This window comes from Festucalex cinctus, chromosome 21 (genome assembly GCF_051991245.1).
Source record: "Festucalex cinctus isolate MCC-2025b chromosome 21, RoL_Fcin_1.0, whole genome shotgun sequence".
In the NCBI taxonomy this organism is placed as follows: domain Eukaryota; kingdom Metazoa; phylum Chordata; class Actinopteri; order Syngnathiformes; family Syngnathidae; genus Festucalex; species Festucalex cinctus.
In genome coordinates this window covers 16,953,311-16,975,779 of record NC_135431.1, presented here as the reverse complement: position 1 = coordinate 16,975,779, position 22,469 = coordinate 16,953,311, and the positions used below count along the sequence as shown (strand labels likewise).

Below are 22,469 nucleotides of genomic sequence, written 5' to 3'. Positions count from 1 at the left end.
CTAGCTGAAATCCATCCTGCTGCGTGCAAGCTCTGGAATACATTGCAGCCTCCTTGCATGATGAAATAACAGTATCTGCTCTATTATTACTAGTTGTATTGTATTGGTGTTGTTTTAGGTGTGATATTGTTTGCAAAAAAAACACTTAAACAGTGTCTAATCTGTATTGGGCAAGCAAAACAAGCTTTCTGCTGTAATGTAAGTCATTGGAAACAAAATTTTGGCATTAAATCACACTTCAGTCAATACCAAATGTACGGCTTGTGGGCCAGAAATGGCCCGTTAGTTCGTCAAATCTGGCCCGTGAGGACAGAACACAAATTGCAGTTTTTGAGTAAAATTAACTGTTGTTGCTAATTTTGTTCACTGTAGGGCACATTGGTAATCATTTAAACGACCATTTAAATTTCAGATTAATCTGCAATAAGATAATAAATGGGAGAGTTTTCAGAATTAACTTGTAATTATTTGCACCAAAATAAATCAGGAAATATTATGTTCTATAGATGATTAGGCCACAAACACACTGGATCAAATTTGTAAATGAAGGAATATTGATTGGCGCGTTGGGGTAGAACCTTCACATTCCAAATCCCAAGCCAAGAGCAAGAGACATTTTCAATACTGGTTTGATGATAATTTGTAAAATAAATAAATAAATGTGGGGACTGACCAATAGTATTGATTTTTGAAAAACAGGAAATTGACCAAATTTAGAAAGATAAGTTTTTTTCATCAGTGTTGAATAGTTTTTGGAATTTTCATGAATTTTAGTTTATTTTGAGATTTTTATTTTTTGCTTTTAATGTTTTCAGAGCAAGTATTTTTTTGTTAAAAATGCTTAATTTTAATTTAGTTTTAATTAGTTTTAGTATTAGTTTATTTAAAAAAAAAATTGTATTTCCTGCGTGCAAGATTTTTGTGTGTTCTTTAATATTTGCAAGAAAAGATGCAAAATTGAAATTTTTCTTGTAGATTAATTATGGTGGAGTGGTGGGTTTCAAGTATTTAGATAAAAATAACATTATTAAAGCACACAAGATCATTATTGTTAGTACATGCTGTGATCCTAATGACACAATTGCAAGAGGATCATTACTGTAGGACTAAGTATTTAATTAGGCAAAAATAATGATACATGATGGCGGTTAAACCCTAACTAAATCTCATTTTAAAATGTTCCTCCTCATTTGATCGAGGCCATTTAGTCGAATATTGCGGTTTGCTTTCCGTATCGACCATACGTTTTCACCGAGGAAGGGCTCCAGCAGCGAAGCTCTCATAATAAAACACATGGTTTATTATCAATGTGATAGAAATGAAAGCACAGGACAATTCAAAGCATGTCTACCCATCATCAGCACCATGACAACAGCTCTATAAGGACAGAAGAAAAAAAACAAAAAAAACTGGATGAGTCCTTACTTCCCCCATCCTCATCCTGCTGGCGACTCACAGAGATCAAAATCACAGATAAATAGGTCTACTCCAAAACGGCTGGCACCTATTTACAAAATCAACCTTTTAAATTAATATAAATAAATATGTACAGGCATAAATTACCCCACCCACCCCCTCTGCCTTGTAGACTAATCTGTTTCACAGATCTTCATACTCACAATGCTTTTTGTTGCGTGAAGACAAACAAGTGCACACACAATGTCCGCACACGGCGCCGCCGCCCAGATGAAAAAAATGGATGTCACGCCGCAACCGGCACGTCCAAGAAGAAGGTCACGCGGATGAACAATCCCTCCGCGTCGCTGACCTCCGTCCTCCCCCGTGTGCGCGCACGACACTCCAAGCTGCGAGTAACGACGTCCCGGCGTGCTTCATTTCCGCTGCTTTTCCTCTTTCTCGCCCGCCTTGTTGTCCCCGTGCCGGTTGGGTGGGTTGTTGAGGAACATCTTGTCCAGTCCTTTGAGGGCCTCTGTGAGGTAGTTCTGGAGGGCCGTGAGCGCGGCGCAGATGGCGGGCGAGCCGAAGCCGTGCGTGATGAAGGAAAAGTGGGAGAGGCAGCTCTGGATTCCGGGTTCCAGGATGGGGTTGGGCCGCGAGTTGCCCAGGGGAGTCCTGTCCTGGGCCAGCAGGTCGGTGAACTCCTTACACAGCTGTCTGCAGGGAAGAGAAGTAATAAGAAGGCCTTTTTCAGACTGATGTTGCTTCAGATAGCATATGCTAGAAGATTTTGTTTATCGAGAACTTTTCGTGCTCAAATGTTGTCAACGCTACCGCTTTAACGATAAATATATATATTTTTTAATTAATGATTTAGATGGTTGCTCCAACATGACTGCTCACTCCACTCCACTGTAGTGGAAGCTAGCAGAGGCAAACGTTAGCCGAAAGACTGATGCTACTTCAGACAGCATATGCTAGAAGATTTTGTTTATCTGGAAAACTTTTACTACTCAAATCCGAACATTTTCAACTCTACCTCGTTACAGATATTTAAAAAAATAATAATAATTAGATGGTTGCACCGCTATTTCTGCTCACTCCACTGCACTGTAATGGAAGCTAGCAGAGTTGAATGTTAGCCGAAATGCTACTTCAGGTAGCATATGCGAGAAGATTTTGTTTATCTAGGGAACTTTTAGTACTCAATCCGAATGTTATAAACTCTTCCTCGTTCCGGATATTTTTTTTAAATGAATTAATTAGATGGTTGCTCCGGCATGACTGCTCACTCCACTCCACTGTAATGGAAGCTAGAAGAGGTAAACGCTAGCCGAAAGTCTGATGCTACTTCAGCTAGCATATGCTAGAAGATTTTGTTTATCTGGAGAACTTTAACTACTCAAATCCGAATGTTTTCAACTACCTCGTTATAGATATTCAAAAAAATAATAATAATTAGATGGTTGCTCCGCCATGACTGCTCACTCCACTCCACTGTAGTGGAAGCTAGCAGAGGCGAACGTTGGCCAAAAGACTGATGCTACTTCAGACAGCATATGCTAGAAGATTTTCTTAATTTCGAGAACTTTTAGTACTCAAATTCTAATGTTGTCAACTTTACCTTATTACGGATATTTTTTTTTTAATTAATGAGATGGTTGCTCTGACTGCCCACTCCACTCCACTCCACTCCACTCCACTCCACTCCACTCCACTCCACTCCACTCCACTCCACTCCACTCCACTCCACTCCACTCCACTGTAGTTGAAACTAGCAGAATCAAACGTTAGCCGAAACCTACTTAAAGCTGAGGCTAACCGTGATCGCTGCTAGTCTGAATAGTTTAATATTAAAAATAAGACAGTACTACAACCACAACCCGATGTCTACTCTGCTGACACTTAGATGTTGTCTAAGCAAGCTCATATGAAAATCAGGATCCTCCCACATTGGAGCCCCACCGCAAATGCGCTGTCTTAAAATAGACGATTAAATGTCAGCTGAATGTGGTCATGTTTACATGTTATCTTTTTGTCTTTGGATCTTATACGTTAAGTTATAAGTCGCTAACAGCTAACCTCCCGAAATGCTCTGACCAGGGAGAAGAATTTTCAGAATTAGAAAAATATTTTTTTCTTTTATTGTTTTTGTTAATATTATGTTTAAATTAGATGCTCACTCCATTCCACTACTGTAGGTGTCCAAACTGCAGCCCTCTATTCATTTTTCAGTGGCCCTCGACATATAATAAAAATGACATTTGAGAACGCTCTCAATGCTAGTTAAAAAAAAAAAAAAAAGTGGAGGTAAGAATAAATAGTATTGATATAATTTTTTAAATATTTAAAATATTAATTTGCTAATTTTAACATTTAAATATTTATATATGTATTATAAATTGTAATGTTGATTGATTTTAGCGTGCTTAAAAAAAAATCACAAAATTGTGAAAAGTTGCTCTTGCATCCTTGAATTTTTTTTGTATGTTGAATTCAAAGGAAAAAGTTTGAACATTTCTAACACAATGGTCTCATTCCCATTTTCACTTTTTTTCAGACATAATACCAGTACAAGTATTTACTGTTTGAGTACTCCCCAATACCGAGTACTGAGAGCTCACACACTTTTGATAGATATAATCTCATTTAATGCGATGAAAAAAAAATGGCAGATGATTGTTTGATATGTCAAAACTGTGTCAGATTTTTTTATTTTTTTTGCCTTAAGTATCTGTGACTGGTATCGGCAACCTCCACAAATACCCAATACCTTAAAATAATGCCTGTGTCCGCTCGGGATGTAACGAGATCCAAACATCACAATACGATAATTATCACGATATAGGGTGGGGTGTGGGGGGATATTTAAAAAAACAAAGATTACAATATTGTAGTAAAAAAAAAAAAAAAAAGCTCATACTAAAAAAAACAAAAAAATATATATATATATTGTGCTTTTGTACATAACAGCAATGCATATAAACCACCTACAATCTCTAATAACAATATTGAGGCACTTACTTGCTAAGCAAACATTGATCGCTTCACAAGCAAATTAGGTTCCTCTTTATCTGACAATCAGCATAGATTTTAAACATAGAAGGCCAAAACATCCCTAATGAAAATTAAATTGCACTAATAAACTAGCCACTAGAGGGTGCTAGAACTGCACAAATGGAAATCAACCTGACTTTTTGAACAGATGTGTTCATTTTAAATATTGTGAACATGACGACGACGATATTGTGGCTGTTTTAATATCACGATATCACAATATTGCCCTTATCGTTACATCCCTAGTGTCCGCCTGATACCGATACCTGGTATCAGTACTCGCCCATCCCGAATTACCAGCATTGCTTTCTGTGCAAATTCTTCTGATCGACCTGACAATAACGTGAAGGTGACACATTTATCAAAAACAATAGCAATAGAAATTACAAGTGATATGAAAAAGGTGAACCTGTGAAGTCTATATGCAAATCAATCTAATCCATCATCAACTCATGTAATGTTTGGGGGGTTTTTTGCATCAGATTTATATTAACTAATCTTAAAGTACAGAAAATACAGGAGAAATATAATAATAATAAAAAGAAAATAAGCATCAAGTGACATGGATGTAATAGCAAATGAAGAGCATGAAAGTTGATGTTCATTCAAAACAGAATTGCATCACAGTGGAAATAATAATAATAGAAAAAAGACAGTTTGCTCGTAAATCCCTGAAAGTCAGATGATACAAAAAAAACCTGCCTGCCTGTCTTAAGTGGAGCTCTGCGTTGTTTGTGTTTGCAAAAAGCCACGCTATATAATTTTTTGACAAGGTGGCAGGAATAGTTCACATTTAATATTTTGTTGTCGACATGCTGAGTTTTCTTTCTCTCATACTGTTTTGTTAATGTGACATTTCCTGCACATTTTTAGTTGTCATGTTTAAATTTAGCAGTTTGGTTTGTACTTGAAGACTGAAACTACCGTTTCATCTAGTGTAAGTTTTCTCTCGAGAGCCTTTTAAATCAAAACTATACTATTATTGTCATGCATTGTTGTCAATTTCCTGCATCTGCGTCATTTTTATTTGAATCACATGAAAAAATGTTTATGTAAATAATCAACTTGGGCCCACAATGTTCTCTTTTGCTTCCATTTTGTTATCTTTTTTTTTTTAAAGATATTTATCTAACATTATTATGTAAGCATGGTTGTATGGTTCAATGATTTTTATAGTACAGTATGTATGTAGCTATAAAATAATCTCACAACAAAGACAATGTTTAATTGAAGGCCTTAAAATGGCGGCAATGGGTGTTTAACACATCAGTTTGGACACCCCTGTTAAATTTATACATCATTTTTCATTGAGTTTTGGGCCCAATTTATATTCAAGGCATCTCTGCAGCTTCTCATCACCAACACACACACACGCACACGCTACACAGGCCTAAGGGCAGCAGCAGTGCAGCAAATGAGTGACAGGCGGTGCAGGCCGAGCCCAGCTGGGGTTAGTTGAGTAGAGCGAAGAAGTCTCCACCCCGGGCTACACTTTAGGCCGCCTGGCTGTTGTTTTCTGATGACTTGAAACACTTGACTGATAAATAATGAATTTCCAAGAGGCACCACCGACACATGCACAGTATCGTGCGGCAGGTTCACGTCTGAGCATCAAACATCCACCGGCGAACACGTCAGCCATACTGTGCACCAAACAGACTTGAGATTTTTTTTAAAGTTATTTTTAGAGGTCTAATTGTTATTTTTGACTTATTTTAAATTTATTGATGTTAACTCTGAAAGCGGTGGTGTCCAAACTACGGCCCGGGGGCCATTTGCGGCCCGCTGTCCATTTTTTAGTGGCCCGCGACATATGCTAAAAATGGCATTTGACTCAGTTCAAGTAAAATAAAAACAAAAATGTTTGGAGATGGTCAAAGTAAGAAGGGAGGGTGTCGAAAAACACAGGTGCTTTAAAGGTTATTTTAGTTAACTAAAATTAACGAAAAAAGAAAAATTCAACAACAATTTCATTAACGAAATAAAATAAAAACAAAGATGCTTTATAAAAAATAATAATAACTGAAACTACATTTTATGTTTACAAAACTAACTAAAATAAAATTAATTATAGCAACATGTCCTTCTAATTAATAATAGTAATTAATTTAATGCATGAGCCTTTGAGGGTGATTTTAAATGTGATTTTTAGTCGATTTATTTTGATATAAACCGGAATAATGACGTCGCGCCCATGGTGTTTTTTTTTTTTTAAATATTGACCACAAGTAATACATATTTTTTAAAAACTAAAACGAATACTGAATCTAACTAAACTAAAACTAAGCATTAATTACAGAACTAAAACTAATTAAAAAAAAACCCAACAGAACCACCCTGAAAACTAATAAAAACTAACTAAAGTGAAAAATTCCAAAACTATAATAACCCTACTGCCATATTACAAATAAATTTGTTTATATACTATAGCATTTTTCTAAATATGCAAAAGCACAAATCAATTTTTTGTACAGTTTTTAGGACTAAACACAATTTCTCTTCATAACATTATGTGGCCCTTGCGTCCTTCTGATTTTCTGTATGTGGCCCTGAAATGAAAAACTTTGATCACCCTTGTCTTAAAGGAAAAGGTTTCCACTGTAACAGCCATAAAACTGATTATTAAAAGTAACATTACATGAAAACAATAGATAATAGAAGTCTATAAGACAAAGCAGGGGTCAAACATGAGCTTGTATTTTTAAATGTCAGTGAGCTCTACTTCTCTCATTAAACTGTTCAACATTAAACATATACCTGAAAGGTTTTGTGCAAATGAATCTTTTTTAAAGACACTCAAATGTGCTCATCTTGGGGCTGACATTTGCCAGAAATAAAATATGCTAATATTATAGCTGTTTTCAGTATAGCCAATTCTTGCTTTAGATGGTGATATTTTCTAACATCAAACATTATATTTTTATTTCAGGTTAAAACCATGAATAAAATCTATCCAAATGTCATTTCCATGCTCACTGCATATAAGCCAGAATGGACCATGAGGCACAGCAGGCTTTGCTCCCTCAGGCCATCTTTAAAAGGAGGACCAAAGAGGGCCCTGGAAAATGAAGGGAGGATTTAATTTCGCACTAATTCCTTCAAGCAGGAATTCCCCCCATTTGGAGGTGATGAATGTCCCATTTTTCACCCCAATATGTGCAGTTAAGTCATTCAAATTAAATGGCAACAATATTTCTCATGCTAGGGGACATTCAAGTGGTACAAACTATGTATTTACTTGAAAATATTTGTTTAAAAAAAACGGTGTTATGATCTGTCTCAAGCAAAACAGCAGCTGCTCATAAAAGACAACGAGGGGAGAATCCAATCAAACGCTCCATCAAACTCACTTGGTGGCCAGCAGCATGTTTTTCCGCGTGTGCAGCTCGTTGGGGTCGGCGTGCTGCCGGTTGAGGTACTCGCTCACGGCTTTGGTGGGGAACTCCGTCTCGCAGATGTAGCCGAAGTCTCGGGCGAGGTGCACGGCCTCGCCTGCACACAAGAAACGCGAGTCAGCGTGGGTGCGCGCGGCAACAAATCCAATGTCAACGTTCAAATGCGGAAAATGAAAGGGTACTCTCGTTTTTTTTTGTTTTTGTTTTTTGAGTGGTAGTAGTTAGGAATGAATTGCGACAGATTTGTATCGGGTCTTTCCCCATGAAAGAGGTCGATACGTAACATTTTAGCTCGATGTCGAGTGGTGTGCACATCTTGCGTGAAAGTCCCGACATGCACTTGACACGTCATCCAAAATGACGTCAGCACCCATAGTCATGAAAAACGGCCGTTGGGGGGCCCGCAAATTTTTATTTATTTAGTTAGTTAGTTTTTTTTTTTTTTTTTTTTTTTGCTTTATAGTTTGGGATGGCCCTGAGCACAATTCACAATTACACTCTTAAAACTGTTGGGTCAAAAATGACCCCATTTTGGACCGACATATTGGACCAACCTGGATTAATTTGACCCATTAGTTTTATTTATTTATTTATTTATTTATTTATTTAGTTATTTATTTATTTATTTATTTTATTTCACAAAAAAAGCTGTATGAACAATTTTTGACCAAAAATGTAACTATTTTTGACCCTGCAGTTTACACAGTAATTATGCTGTGCTTTAGTTTGCTGTGTGAACTAATTAGTTGTGGTTGGTTTTGTTATGTTCGTGCATGTGTGTGCATTTTCGATTTGCTAAAAAAAACAACAACAACAAAAACTACAACGTAGTTTTATTATTATTGCTTGAATTGTTTGATCAAATTCATGTTTTCATTTTGCATCCCAGTCCTTATCCACACACGAGAGGGGCAGCTCAAACTACCTTTGGAAACAACAAAAAGAAAAGAGAGTTAAAATCATGATTTTGCCTAATCACCTTCAACTAGTGACGTCAGTAACGTGACATTTGCAGCCTTGCGTCTCCCGGCAGGTAAATTCAATCCAATCTTCTCTAGTTTTTCCCTCAGGCATTTCCCGCCGTTTTTGGACTTTGCTCTGTCAAAACGTAGAACAAAATGTAAACATTTGGAAACACAGCATGATGCGTGCGCGAATGATTTCTTTTAAAGCATGCCACGAGGGATGCTTAAAGTGATTTTCGTGTGAGTGTCTCCAGAGATTTGCATAGAGGTGCATGTGTGTGCGTGTATGTGTGTGCGTATACCTCCGCAACACGCCCCCCAATAAAGATGCGTTGAGGCACTCGGGCGGGGAAAGTCTCCTCTGCACCTCCCCGACGGTCACTTTGTACTTGGAGGTGGAGCTAAGCAGCGACAGCCGGCCCGGTACCGAGCAGAACAGTTCGTTGATGTTGACGTTGACGCCACCGATCAGGCCGTCTTTGCCCAGCATCAACGAACCGATGTTCTTGGGCGGCATGGGCACTAAAAGAGAAGGATTTTTTTTTTTTTAATTAGTCCATTTGAGCTAAATTTGTATTAAATGTGTATTATTTATCAATCATATTTCCAGACTTTTTTTTTGGTGTAAAAAAAATTGATATAAGATATTTATTTTTTATGCTACCTGGCGGTGGCAATCAAAACTGATAATTATTAGCTTTGTTAATGCACAATTTTCAGTTCCTGTGACATATTTTTGTGATTTTATTTCATGTCAGGTTCAGTGAATGCATTCTGGTCGTCATTTTTAATTCACGGTTGAAATTTGCTAATCTTTCCGTTCACGAGGCTATTGTAACAAATGTAAATATGGGTCCTTTATTTGGGTGTGTCGCTAACAAGTGACGTCATCAGGCGGCGCCTAAACAAGTACAAGTTGCCACCAATGGCGGAGTCAGAGGGGGGCCGGGGTGGCACGTGCCCCTGCTGAAATGTGATTGGACCCAGCAGACGCCAAATGATTGACATATCACCGCACCGGCGCAGTGACGCCGCACGCCTGGCCGATGCAGCCTGCCAGCATTTTTTTTCCAAGCAGACGCCTACTAATTGTTATGCCCCTCCTGAACAGTAGCTGGCGCTACTTACGACAAAGCATTATAATCCACCTCACTAGGAGTCTGGAGAAGGAGAATCATCTGTTTTAAGGAGCAGTCTCCTGAGTACCGAGAATGCATGTTGGCGTTTGGCTATATCAATATATGTTTGTTTGCCTGTGAGACGTGAGTGACTGTTTAAAATAACTTTTATGTTCAGATTATGGGTGTCAAAATTGTCGCATTATTATCTCGTTAACTTAGGCACTATTTTTTTTTTACGCTCGATTAACGACCGCTCCTTATTTGGAAAGCCTCTACTCAGGGAATTCTAGTCACCACGCAGTAGAAACGTCCACGTCAAAACTACCCAATAGAAATACACTGGAGCTAAAATACAGTGTTTAAGGGGCAGAATATAAGTGGAGGAGCCATTTGGACTGTTTCTCACCACTACCACCCGTGCCTTGCTTTGAAAGAACGCACTCGGTTAGCCGTTGCGTTCGCACCGAGCACCAAGAGGCGTCCATGGGCACTCTGAAACCCCTGTGAGAGTAAAGAGCCGAATGGACGCCGTCTTGACAGTTGGAGTGAGCACAAGCCTATTTATCTTTAAATGTGAGGCGTATTTTATTCAGCATCTCCACAAAATATCTCATCAGGGTGAAAGTGAAACTACCGATGTGTTCGCTGTAACAGTAGAGCGGCCTCAGCTGCTTCTCGCATCCGAGAACTTAACAAAATAAAAGCGACCGACGTCATAAAAAGGAGTCACTATAACACAATTTAGCAGTAATAAATTAAATGATACTGCCTAATGTGTGGGGATTGGCGTCAGGTTGTATTTTACAATTTTAAAATGTGCAGAAACTCGCAAGTTACTTATTGTTTAAAATTACAGAGCTATTAATATGAAAAGAACACATCGGTCGTTTCTGGTTCCTATGCAGTAAAAATTCGTCATTTTACAATGCACATCCTATTTCACTTCACAAAATAAAAGCCTAGAGCGAATGCATATATTTGTGGGGACTGTGTTGTATTTTACAGTTTTAAAAATGTGCATAATTTCACAAGTTACTTCATGTTAAAAATTAGGCAGCTCCTAATATGAAAAGAGAAATGCATTGAGCTTTCACTATTGTCTTACAAATGCAATTATACCATGTTGTAGTGAGAGAAAAATGACCAAAACAAATCAGTCACGCTTTGGTTTGGTTTTACAGTACAGCACATATTTTATTTGTATTTTTTTTTTTACTTTTTTTCTTGAATTGTTATGAAATTACTCTATCAATGAATTTTTTTATTTTTTTTTATTGAATTATTATGAAATTGCTCTATCAATGACTAAAAAAAAATAAAACCATATTGAAATTGGGGGGTACATTTTATTGTAAATGTAGGTATAAATTGAGATATAAAATGTGCAATTAATGTGTGATTAATAGTCAGTTAATTATTGAAGTAATGCGATTAATTATGATTACAAATTTTAATCCACTGACACCTCTAGTTCAGATAGATTGTTTTGGACGGACATCAATAAGCAACGTAGTTTGGTGCAAGGTAAAAATAAGTATGTTGTTGTTGTTATGCAATACAATAGCACCCTCCAATGGTTGAAAGTTCAAACCGACACTAACTGACGTTTGCATTTACAGGTAGAAGGGGAGGATTTATTAACATGATTATTAATTAATCACATTAATAAATTATGTGATTGTAAATGAAGTAGTAGTTGGAGTAATAAATTTATTTTTCATAGGGTGTGTGGAAAATGAAGTTTGGCACTTCGACAGGATCTTTAGTCATACGGTAATACAAATTTGCATTATGTTCATATTATAATGTTATGTTGATAAAAGTACTGTAATTGCATGAATACAGTATCTGCATGTGCGTGCAAGTTCATTCAAGTTAAACAGTGCTGAATTATTATTATTTTGTACATTTTATACATTCTTAATAAACGGCACATTATGTGCAAAAATCTCCCCTGTGCTTAATATGTACTTAAATATATTTTAACATCGATAGAGACTCCGATTGAAATGAATTTTCATGAAAACAAATTTGGCATCATCTTTGGATGAAGTATCCTTGGCCCCCCCCTGGCCCCCCTATTTATAAAAGTCTGGCTCCGCCACTGGTTGCCACCCTGTGATTCCCGCCACTCTGTCAATGACTAAGGTCGTTGTTGCTGTTTGCTCCTGTTTTCTGGTCCACGGCTATTTTTTTGTGATGCGAGGTAAAGTGTGCTTCTTTCCGCAGACATACGTATCACTTTTGTGAAAATAAACGACCAATTACACCGCCCAGACATGGACTATTAGCCTCTCGCTAAGTTCTGTTTACAATATCATCAAGTGTTGATCCGCGGCCATTTTGTTTCGACTTGGGCTCTCCCCCATTTTGTTCCCGTTCAGCGTTAAAAAACGCCACCGCAGCCAAGCAAGCGCGCGCATTGCGCGGTAGGCCAGTGTGATTATTTTTTTTGATAGCTCCACGGGGGATAATACAGCAGATTAGCTCTAAACGAGCTCACGAGATCTCCGTGAGCGCCGCCATTTATTACATCAGCGGCTTAAATGCCCCGCGGGGAGCTCAGTCACTCAACATCCCACGACTGAATCATTGCACATCATCAGCCGGGCTCGCCCGCATGCGTGGCAGCCTGTCAGAGGGGGGAGCGGGGGGGGTCGTTATCGCGTTTTACAGCCCCCCCATCCTGAAGCCACTGAGCAGGAACAACCGACTCTTTTTAGCACTGCAATGCTTTCCAGTAATATAGGCATGTCATCATGTGTTACCAATAAGAAAAACAATCACCCGGTCAGATCATTAGGTACACTTAAGCCAAAATATATTGTATCTATTTAAACAATTGTGGCATTTCAAAGTTAATAAACTATGACAGACAGGGACGGCTCCAGGATTATTATTATTATTATTATTATTTTCATCTCCCAAGGGCTAAAGGAGGGCTTGACCGATATGCCGATATGGGAGAGGGGTTGGGGGTGAGAAAATATTTTATAAATCTATTTTAGAATATCAAGTAAAATGCTAGAGGGCTTAACTGTGGCTACACAGATTTATGACGTATAGAAAAAATCCAAAGCAATGCCAGCAACTGTTTACACCAGCCAATAACACAAAACAAACAAATATATATATAATAAAATTAATATATTACTGTAAAAACTGTATTTATTATATTTTAAGTTCGATTTTTTTAAACAATTTTACTTTTTTGATGATGCCCAATATTGTGGCCAATGAGTCACACTGTCAACGAAACAATCTTAAAATAGATTGATAAATACATTTAAGCATATCATTGTAAACATTGCACATGCACATTAATACTGTATATCGACATGCAGTTTACCTTTCTTAATAACAGATTGATCCAGTATGTTGGTTCCGTTGGTGTCGTCAATAGTCTGCCACCAAGACAGATACAAAGCATCGTTAAAAGCTTGTTGACAGTTCACACTTTAATCGCCCACTTAAACGTCACATGTAATTAGGCCTTGAGGCATTATAAGTGAATTCAATCACGTGGTCACGAACAAAAAAAAATCCGTGGCAATAAAATATCCATTGTTACATATATACAAAAATATAAATACTATATATAAATATATGTATATGTATATGTAAGTTGCATTTCTAATCAGGCATGCAAGTTGTGGCCCAGTTCTCAGCCTGAGGCCCTTTGGGTCAGGCCACAGCTGCATTATTTCAGAGGTGAACCCTGAGGCGCCTCATTCACTGACCCCTGATCCCGCTCAAAAATGAAAAAAATAATAAAAAATAAATAAATAATAAGAATAAAATAAATAATAATAATAATTTGATCCAGTCATAAAGTAAAATGTGTACAAGCTCACAAATGTTTTTTTTTGTCCGTGTTAAATTCCCATTTCGTTAATTGTTTAGCAGAGCAGTCCCTGATTTTTATTCATCAGTCTTTTAAAAATAAAATGCGAAATGAAAAATGAAAAAAAAAAATAATAATAATAATAATAATAAGTTGAATACAGTGAAAAACTCCTTTGACTCACCTGCACATCCTCCATGCCGTGCAGTCCGTGCAGCAGTCCGTCGCCCATCCCGGGCTCCAGCCCCGCATGAGCGGCGTGCAGCAGCACGTCGGGCCGCCTCACGCCGCCGTAGTCCCGCCGCGGGTCCAGCCCGGGCAGCTGCGGCAGCGAGGCCCTGGGCTGGGCCAGCAGCGACGAGCCGTCCATGCGCTCCCCGGCGGGGTCCTGCCGCTGCCGCGCCCCCCACGCGCCCTGCTGGCTCTGGTGCAGCGAGTTGAGCGAGTACGGGTCGCCCACGTGCGAGTACGGGTCCTGGCTCTGATAGTGGGCGAGCGGCTGGTAAGGCGGCGGGAAGTAGGGCGGCTGGAAGTCCGACGAGGGCGCGTGCGAGAGCGGCGGCGCGCTCGAGTAGGGCCCCGCGTGAGACACCGAACCCAGCTGGGACAGCCGCGAGCTGTGGCTCGAGACGCCGTCATGGCGGTCCTTGAGGGGGAGCACACAAAATTAGAAACTCCGACGAGAGGGGGAAAAAAAAGAGAGAGACAGCCTGAAGACATTGACAAATTGACCACAAACAATATGAGCAAAAACTCACCGCGGTGCAGTAAGAATGAACTAACATCAGGACAACCGCTGCCAGCCTCAATAAAACCGCAAAACCGGCAGAACCGACAACTTTTGAGTCCAGAAGAGACCCGGCATATGCTGCTCCAAACACCTCCAGGGGGCTGGCCGTCTCTCTCTCTCTCTCTCTCTCTCTCTCTCTCTCTCTCTCTCTCTCTCTCTGCGTGTGTTTTCCGCCCCTTCCCTCCCCCCGTGTAATTGTTATTCATGACTGAGATTTACACGACTACTGTATTAACTCATGCAACGGGAAGCCACCTTGAGTCATACCGACTCCGGTTTTCAATCGCTCCCGTTTTTCGCGGAGCGACATTTTTGAAGGTGCGACAATCCGCGATATTGAGAGACCATCCACACTAAAGAAACACAACTTGGATATTAATTTATTGACATTTAGCGCAACAAAGGAAGGAAGTTGAAAGACAATTTTCACAAGAACAGAACCTTAAATATTATGTTGAATTGGCCAGATTACATTTTTTATCTAAGTTTGTTGTAAGTACATTCATTTTTTAGTTTTTTTAGTTTTTTAAATTTTGACAGTTGTATGTGTTAACTTTTACTCATCGGTCATGTTTATAACTATATCGTGATTCAGTTTTTGCAGCCTCGCTGTATCGCGGTTTTTTTTTCGTGCAATTTTGCATACATTTTTTTTTTTTACAGTAATGTACCTATTTTATAAAATGTACGAAAGTTGTAACATTGAGAATGTTTAAACAAGAGAGAAATGTAAATGCCTCTATGAGAAAAGTGTATAAACTGTGTGGTGAACATTTATAATAAATGTTATAAAAATGTAAAATGTAAAAAGCTAGCTACTTTGCGGATTTAATTTATTGCGGATATTTTTTTGTATCCTAACTTAAACGGAAAATGAGGGAACACCCACACATAGTGTCAGTAGGTTAATAATGATTTTTTCCCCCCCATTCGAGGGCTAAAGAAGAGTTTGATCGTGCTGAAAATAAATTATAAACATATTTTAGTATATCAAATATGGATTTTTTTATTAGCCAATCAGAGCCCAAAATAAAAATTTAAAATCCAGCAAAACTGTCAATATCCACAGTTATTTATTTATTTATTTATTTTTTACTGCATTTTAACAAATATTTTTGTATATATTTACAAAATTAATTAAGAAATAAACAAAAACCGAAGAGATTCAGAATAGATTCAAACCATAAACACGCTGCACTGTTAATCTCCATGACAAAAAAAAAGCTCACCAGATACAACAAGCATCCTCCAAATAAGTTCAACAAGCGGACGTCAGTTCTCCAAAGGAAAGTCTTCCGTCCCCTCGGTGTCGCGTGGGGGTCTCGTGTGAACCGTGTCACCGTGTCAAAAGGCGCATTCAAGTCCACAATGAGGGCTCGTTTAATGACATCGACTGGGATGGCCGTGGGAGAGAGGCCATGTGCGGCACGAGACAAGACTCTCCCACTGGGCTCGGCCGAGGGGCCCTTTTTCGAACACCCCCCCAAACAGTCTGCAGCAATTCGGCTATTTTCTCCTATTATAGTTCTGGGATGAAAGCCAAGATGATTTACATACATCGCACGCCTTAACTCACTTTTATGCTAACTTTTGATGTTGTGAATTAGCCCAAAAAATAAAATAAAAACATTACAAGTGTTGCCTTTTTTAAATGTCAAATTCTTTTAAATTAAATAGATTTTTTTTCAATTTCTTTCATGAAATGATAAAACATGCATCCAATCCTCAAGCATTACATTCCAAATAAATTCCACTCATTCATGTTCACGACACTATTTCGGCCTTATTATGCAGCACCTGGAAAACACCTGGCGGCCAACAAACGACACACGTATCCATTTAAAGAACGCTTAATAATCCCAAAACAAAAGAAAAGAAAACAAAGCAAAACAAAGGTTACCTCGTAAATATCTTCATACTTGACATTCTCAACTAGTTTCCACAGCATGGTCGCTGCTTCTCCGCTGTCCGTAACCCGAATGCGAGAGAGGAAAAGATGTCACATCCCTCAGTCTCGCTCTCTCTCTCTCTCTTTCCCTCCCTCTCTCCCTCCCTCTTACTCCCTCCGTCTCCTCATCTCACCCGCTTCCCTGTCCAGAAAGTCACTTCATGAACAGGGAAGCCCCGAAAAGAATGGGAAAGACTATAGCGGCAAAACATAAACTATCCAAATACTGGAAAAAGTAGGACAAAACACACAAATATTTAAGCCAATTTATAGATGGTGCAAGTCTCACATAAAAGACAATTCGATATGTACCGCCATCGTATGAGCGCGATACGATTTAAAGGCAGTACATTTTGAAATGTAGCGATTCAATTTGGTTTGTTTAACTCAAAAAGAATTTTACAAAGCAAATATTTTTCATTACAACCCTAATATATATATATATATATATATATATATATATATATATATATATATATATATATATATATATACAAAACACACAAATCATCAGCGATATAAAAACAATTTAAACCGATTTATGGCTGGTGCAAGTCTCTCATTAAAGATGATACGATACGTATCGTAGATATATGGAGTGCAATACGATTAGATACGATTCAATACGATTAGATACGATTCAAGGACGGTTTAAAATGTAATGATTCAATGTGGTTTGTTTCACTCAAAAAAGCATTTCACAAAGCAAATCTTTTTTATTACACCACTAATATATGTATATATAGATATGCATTTTTATTAGGGTTGTTAAAAAAAGACTATAGCGGCAACACAAACACTATATAAAATACTGAAAAACACTACTACAAAACACACAAATCATCAGCGATATGAAAACAATTTAAACCGATTTATGGCTGGTGCAAGTCTCCTTAAAGATGATACGATACGTATCGTCGATATATGGAGTGCGATACGATTACCCATAGATCCGATTCAAGGACGGTACATTTTAAAGTAACAATTCAATTTGTTTTAAAAAGCAATTTTTTTTGTTTACAACCCTGATATATATGCATATATATTAGGGTTGTCAAAATTAGCACGTCAAGTTTATATAAATATTAGGGCTGTACATGAATTGGTGGTAAAAATGAATTGTTAATGAATGTGTTGGCATCTGATGTCGAAGGTGATGTCGTTGCGCCCATGTTAGCTTAGCGCTAGCTAGCCTGTACGACAGAACACGGATGGATTCAAAAATGTAACCAAAAACGACGCGGTATCCTAGAGGAGTAAGTTATTTTATGAACTCAAAAGAAAAACTTTTTAGTAGGTCGATGCGGCTATGTTAGCCGTGGTACACTACAACATTTCATAAAAATAATAATAATTTTATACTTTGACTTTTTACCTGTAGTTCAGTTTCATTGCCCAACACATTATTGTTGACATCTGGCTGAATTTTTTTTTAGTGAGTACGAGCGTTACTATTGACAACATGGTGACGGATTAACAGCAGGCTACACTATCTTCCTCAAGGATACACCCTCCAAATATATTGATCCATGATATTTTGCTAGTTTTGATTATTATTATTATTTTTGAAGCCGTTAGGAAACAAATTGAACTAAGCATCTTATCTCTCTCTCATCACAGAGTCGAGGCAGACACGCCTTGCTTGTGAAGATGACTTGACTTGACTTGACGGTTTCTTCTGTGGAGGTGAGTTCTTCAAAGAATGTGGTTCTGTTGTTCTGTCTTGGGTTATGGTGCAATGCAAAATTCATTTACATTAAAAATTTAATATATGCTTTCAAAGCTTTTGTTTATGCTTAAATGTTGCATTGCTTTTCTTGCTGCCCATGCATTTGAATTGGAAACGCACATTTATCTTTTTTTAATGGAGTAAATGCTAATTATTAGATTGAAAATGAAAATCATTATAAAGAAGACTCCATAGAATTAAAATGGAACACAATTTAAAGTAAGTAGTTTGTTTTGTTTTTTGTTTTTTTCAAATGCAGGCGCAGGGACAGCAGGGGGCGGCACTGCCTCACTTGCCTACCCTGACTGCACATCCCTGTAAATTGGTTTATTAAAAAAAAAAAAAAGTACAATTAACATTAATTAACGCCACTGTTAACAAATAAAGCTGATTTCCACCTGTAGTCCCTCGACAGATTAACACTCAAACTGAGTCAAAGTTTCAGCATTTATTTATACATTTAGTTGAGATTTGTCTTAATTAAAACATGATTGCTCCATTATAATTCTGCTTTTATTGTGTTTTCTTGCATCTCACATGATCCTTGAGGGTTTAAAGTTCTCAGTTTTGAACAACTCGATTCACAAAAAGAAATTAGTATTATTATTATTTGTGTTTTCATTTGGTGGAATGAGAGGGTGGACAAACCAATACAAATGTTTGTCATATGAAAAGATTTGAGCTCATCAAGACGCCCCCGCCATAGGATTTGTTGAAACGTGTATAAGCTGCGACACCTAGTGGCGAAACAATATCCATGCAACCGTCTCGACTAAGTGATATTGTATTTTGTCCCGTCTTCATGCATTATTAAGGCACTTAGGTAATTCATTTATCTGCCTGAATATATTAAAAATGTAATATTCAAAATTATGCTTTTTTAAATAGTGTTTATATAGCTTTATATTGAGCTGGAAAAAAAAAATCTCATGGCACACCAGTAGATACAGTAGATACACAGGTTAATTATGCGTCGTCTGCCATCTAGTGGACGAGTCTTCAATTGCACCGCCTGCCACATAACGTCACCGGCATAGAGAGAATAACTTGGCTCAGGTTGCTAGTTAGCTCTTGATATTTAATCCATGAAAAAAAATACAAAATAAAAACCCTGGCATGAATGTTTTAGAAGCACGGCTGTTGCCATGGTCTCTGAAATGACCTGCTGCCAAAGATTCATCCATCTTTGTCTGCCTTTCTATCACACACATACACACACACACACACAAACAACGGAAGGCCATATGACTGTTAGCGATGACAGATGTCCTTGACAGTCTGGAGGTCTCCAGGCATGTTCGTGCTTGCTTTCCTGAAGGCCCTTTTGACACACGATGTATCAGCATACATAACATAAACATAGAGCACACGTCACAATAATGCAACCCCTGTGTTGCATTCATAGCCGTTAGCCACATTTGTATTTATTTTAACCTCAACTGGAAGTAAGTTGAGGAGGGTTTTTTTCTACCTGGTGTGCGTAATTAGTCATATTCACGTCGTGGTTTCGATAACTAAAGGAAGTGGCCACCTAGTTTAAACAGACGTGTTGCAGTTCCTCATTCGGCCGCTAGGTGGCAGTAGAGCACCACATGAGCAAGCAGCCAGGACGCAAGCAAACGTCTCAAAAGGAGCTCAACTTTGCTTGAGTTATCATTATTATAGTTTTGTTTTGTTTTGTTTTTATATTAAATTACGTCAATTCAAGTATATGCATAGAACTCCTACGCTTAAATTTGAAAGGCTACGAAATATCAAACATAATCATTTACACATTTTGACTGACTGGGCAAGAATCTCAAAGAGTTTTTTTTTTTTTTTTAAGAAGATATTGAGAAGAAGGTGAACTAATGAGAAAACCCCCGCAAGCTACGAAGAAGAGTTCTTCTGTACCTTCCCGTCGAAGTCAAACAGCAACAAAGAAAACAAAAGAGAAAGGCGAACAAACGTGTGCTCATTAGAAGGTCTGTAACAAGATGAATAACATGCTAAACATACTTTTCACGGCTTTTTCTGAAATCATCAAATGTTTACTTCATCAGTTTGGTTAAAAATGTCAATGAAATGGCTAAAATAATGGCTAGAAAAATGGAAATATAGCACTATAATATTAAAATTATTTTTTTTAAAAAACTAATAATAAAAGGTTTAAAATATATGGCGTATTTTAAAAAAAAAATTATCAATCCTGGCAAAAAAAAAAAAAAAAAAAATCAGCATTAGCCTAAAAAAAAACAACCCAAAAAACCTGTACTTTTAAATGACTTATGATCATCCCTGTCCTATCCGTATCGGTGAAAAAAAATCTAACAATAGCAGCAAACCTGTAGCATCCGCATGACAACTGTACACCCACGGCACACCTTTCCTTCACATATCACTGTCTCCGCCGATAGATCAACGTTCCCAGTCGAATGCGTCCCGACATTGAGTGGAAGTGACAAACCGGGTGCAGGTGTCTCGCTTGCCTGTGACTGATTTTTGCATTTTAATGCCACGTCGTGAGCGTGACCTCCTTTTTTTTTTTTTTTTTTTTTTTATGACTGGAATATTAACAAGTAAACACAGTTGGGGAGGCTGCTTTATCTGTTGTTGTTTTTCTTTCCACCTCTTTAAATTGATTTAAGCAGTTAAGTTGACAAAAGTCACGTTTGCCTGAAAGCAAACAAAACAAAACAAGTGTTTGAACATGGGTAGCAGGTTTTGATGTCATCCATGAGTTAAACTTGTTTATTTTGTGTCTGTGTTTGCATGTAAGCACACATTGAGGCCCAAGTAAATAATAGAACACATAGCAAGTTGTATTTATTGAACACCAGCGTTTGGCAAATGTAAGGGGTTGAACATATATATATATCGTGGAAATCCTACAAGAGAAACAAACAAAACAAAAAAAGTCATTTCAATATTTATATATATCTTTACAAATGTTCATGAGCGAGTTGGAGCGCTTGCGTCGGCGTCCTTTCGGAGAGTGTACAAAGGGTAGACATGGACATGCACAGGAAATAGGAATTGCTGAGTCACTGTTACAAAATGGCTGACTCGGACCCATTTCACTCTTTACAATCCCTCCTCCGCCCCCCAAAAAAACACAAGTCGAAAAACATACATTCTCACACGTTGATGTGACATTCCATGTGTTCTCACAAGAATTTAGTAAGAAATTGTTCGGGGCTAAATTTGGAAATTTTCACTTTGGGGTGCACTCACTTTTGTTGCCTGGGGTTTAGCTATTAACTCATTCACTCCCAGTCATTTTCACAGAAGCAATCCCGTTCGCTCCGGGCTGTTTTACTGGATTTTTGACTGATTTTGCAAAGCCCACAGAATATTGCTACAAAAACATGGAACCTATCAAAAGAAAGATTAAAGTCTCTTCTTTCATCAGGAAAAAAATATATATTTCTATCTGTTTCTGTTTTTCAGCATTTAGCATTAGAATATAGCTAATTTAATCAATTTTCACAAATCTATTTCAAATTGAGCTTTTTTTTTTTTTTTTTTCAACATGGCCCTGCTTGATCTCTTATACTTTTTTTTTTTTTTTTTTTTTTTTTTTTTTTTTTTTTTTTTTTTTTTTTTTTTTTTTTTTCTTTTTTTGAAGAGCTCAGAATTGTTCATTCGGTAGTCTTACCGATTCAACGTCTTGTCATCATTGCTCTTTTCCTTTTTTTTTTTTTTTTTTTTTTTTTTTTTTTTTTTTTTTTTTTGTGTGTGTGTATGTGTGCGTGCGTTTGCGTGCGTGCGTTTGCGTGCGTGCGTGCGTTTGCGTGTGTGCGTTTGCGTGCGTTTGCGTGCGTGCGTGCAAATACGTATAAATTTATACTCATTCATTCACCTAAAACCTTATAAATATCCCATTACCCTTCGCCTTAACCAGGTACTTCAGAATCTTGCCAGAGTCGTGAGATTTAAATGGTCAGGAGACCAGAGAAAAGGTCAGAAAAAAAAGAAATAAAGAGAAAAGAAAGGTAAATCAAAGTGACATCCAGCACCGACCAAACACTTCCTGCCTTCCCCATGATTACAAAATCAAAGTCTTACGCCAACCCCGGAAGCCTCTAAATTCCAGCAAATTTAGCGAGATCTCAAGAGCCCAGAGGAAAAACTAAAGAGAGGAAGGAGGGAAGGATCGATAAGGCAGAGTGAGATCAATAGAAGCCAGTACATCCAATCCATCAAAGTGAAGTCCAGCACCAACAAGACCCCTCCTGCGTGG

At 37.8% G+C, this 22,469-nt stretch overlaps 1 protein-coding gene across 3 annotated transcripts; it reads right to left on the bottom strand.

Moving 5' to 3' along the window:
• Nucleotides 1-1,277: 1,277 nt before the first annotated feature.
• Nucleotides 1,278-20,694, bottom strand: tfap2b (transcription factor AP-2 beta). Of its 3 annotated transcripts, none has more exons than XM_077511253.1 (7): nt 20,572-20,694; nt 13,965-14,426; nt 13,286-13,340; nt 9,118-9,337; nt 8,830-8,948; nt 7,806-7,947; nt 1,278-2,115 (listed from the first exon to the last, which is right to left on the bottom strand). In XM_077511253.1, the coding sequence occupies exons 1-7, from the start codon at nt 20,584-20,586 to the stop codon at nt 1,833-1,835; spliced, it is 1,296 nt and encodes a 431-aa protein (XP_077367379.1). In that variant the 5' UTR covers nt 20,587-20,694; the 3' UTR covers nt 1,278-1,832. The 3 variants fall into 3 exon arrangements, with proteins under 3 accessions (XP_077367379.1, XP_077367377.1, XP_077367378.1); XM_077511251.1 differs by lacking the exon at nt 20,572-20,694 and adding an exon at nt 16,471-16,563; XM_077511252.1 differs by lacking the exon at nt 20,572-20,694 and adding an exon at nt 14,539-14,670.
• Nucleotides 20,695-22,469: the final 1,775 nt, after the last annotated feature.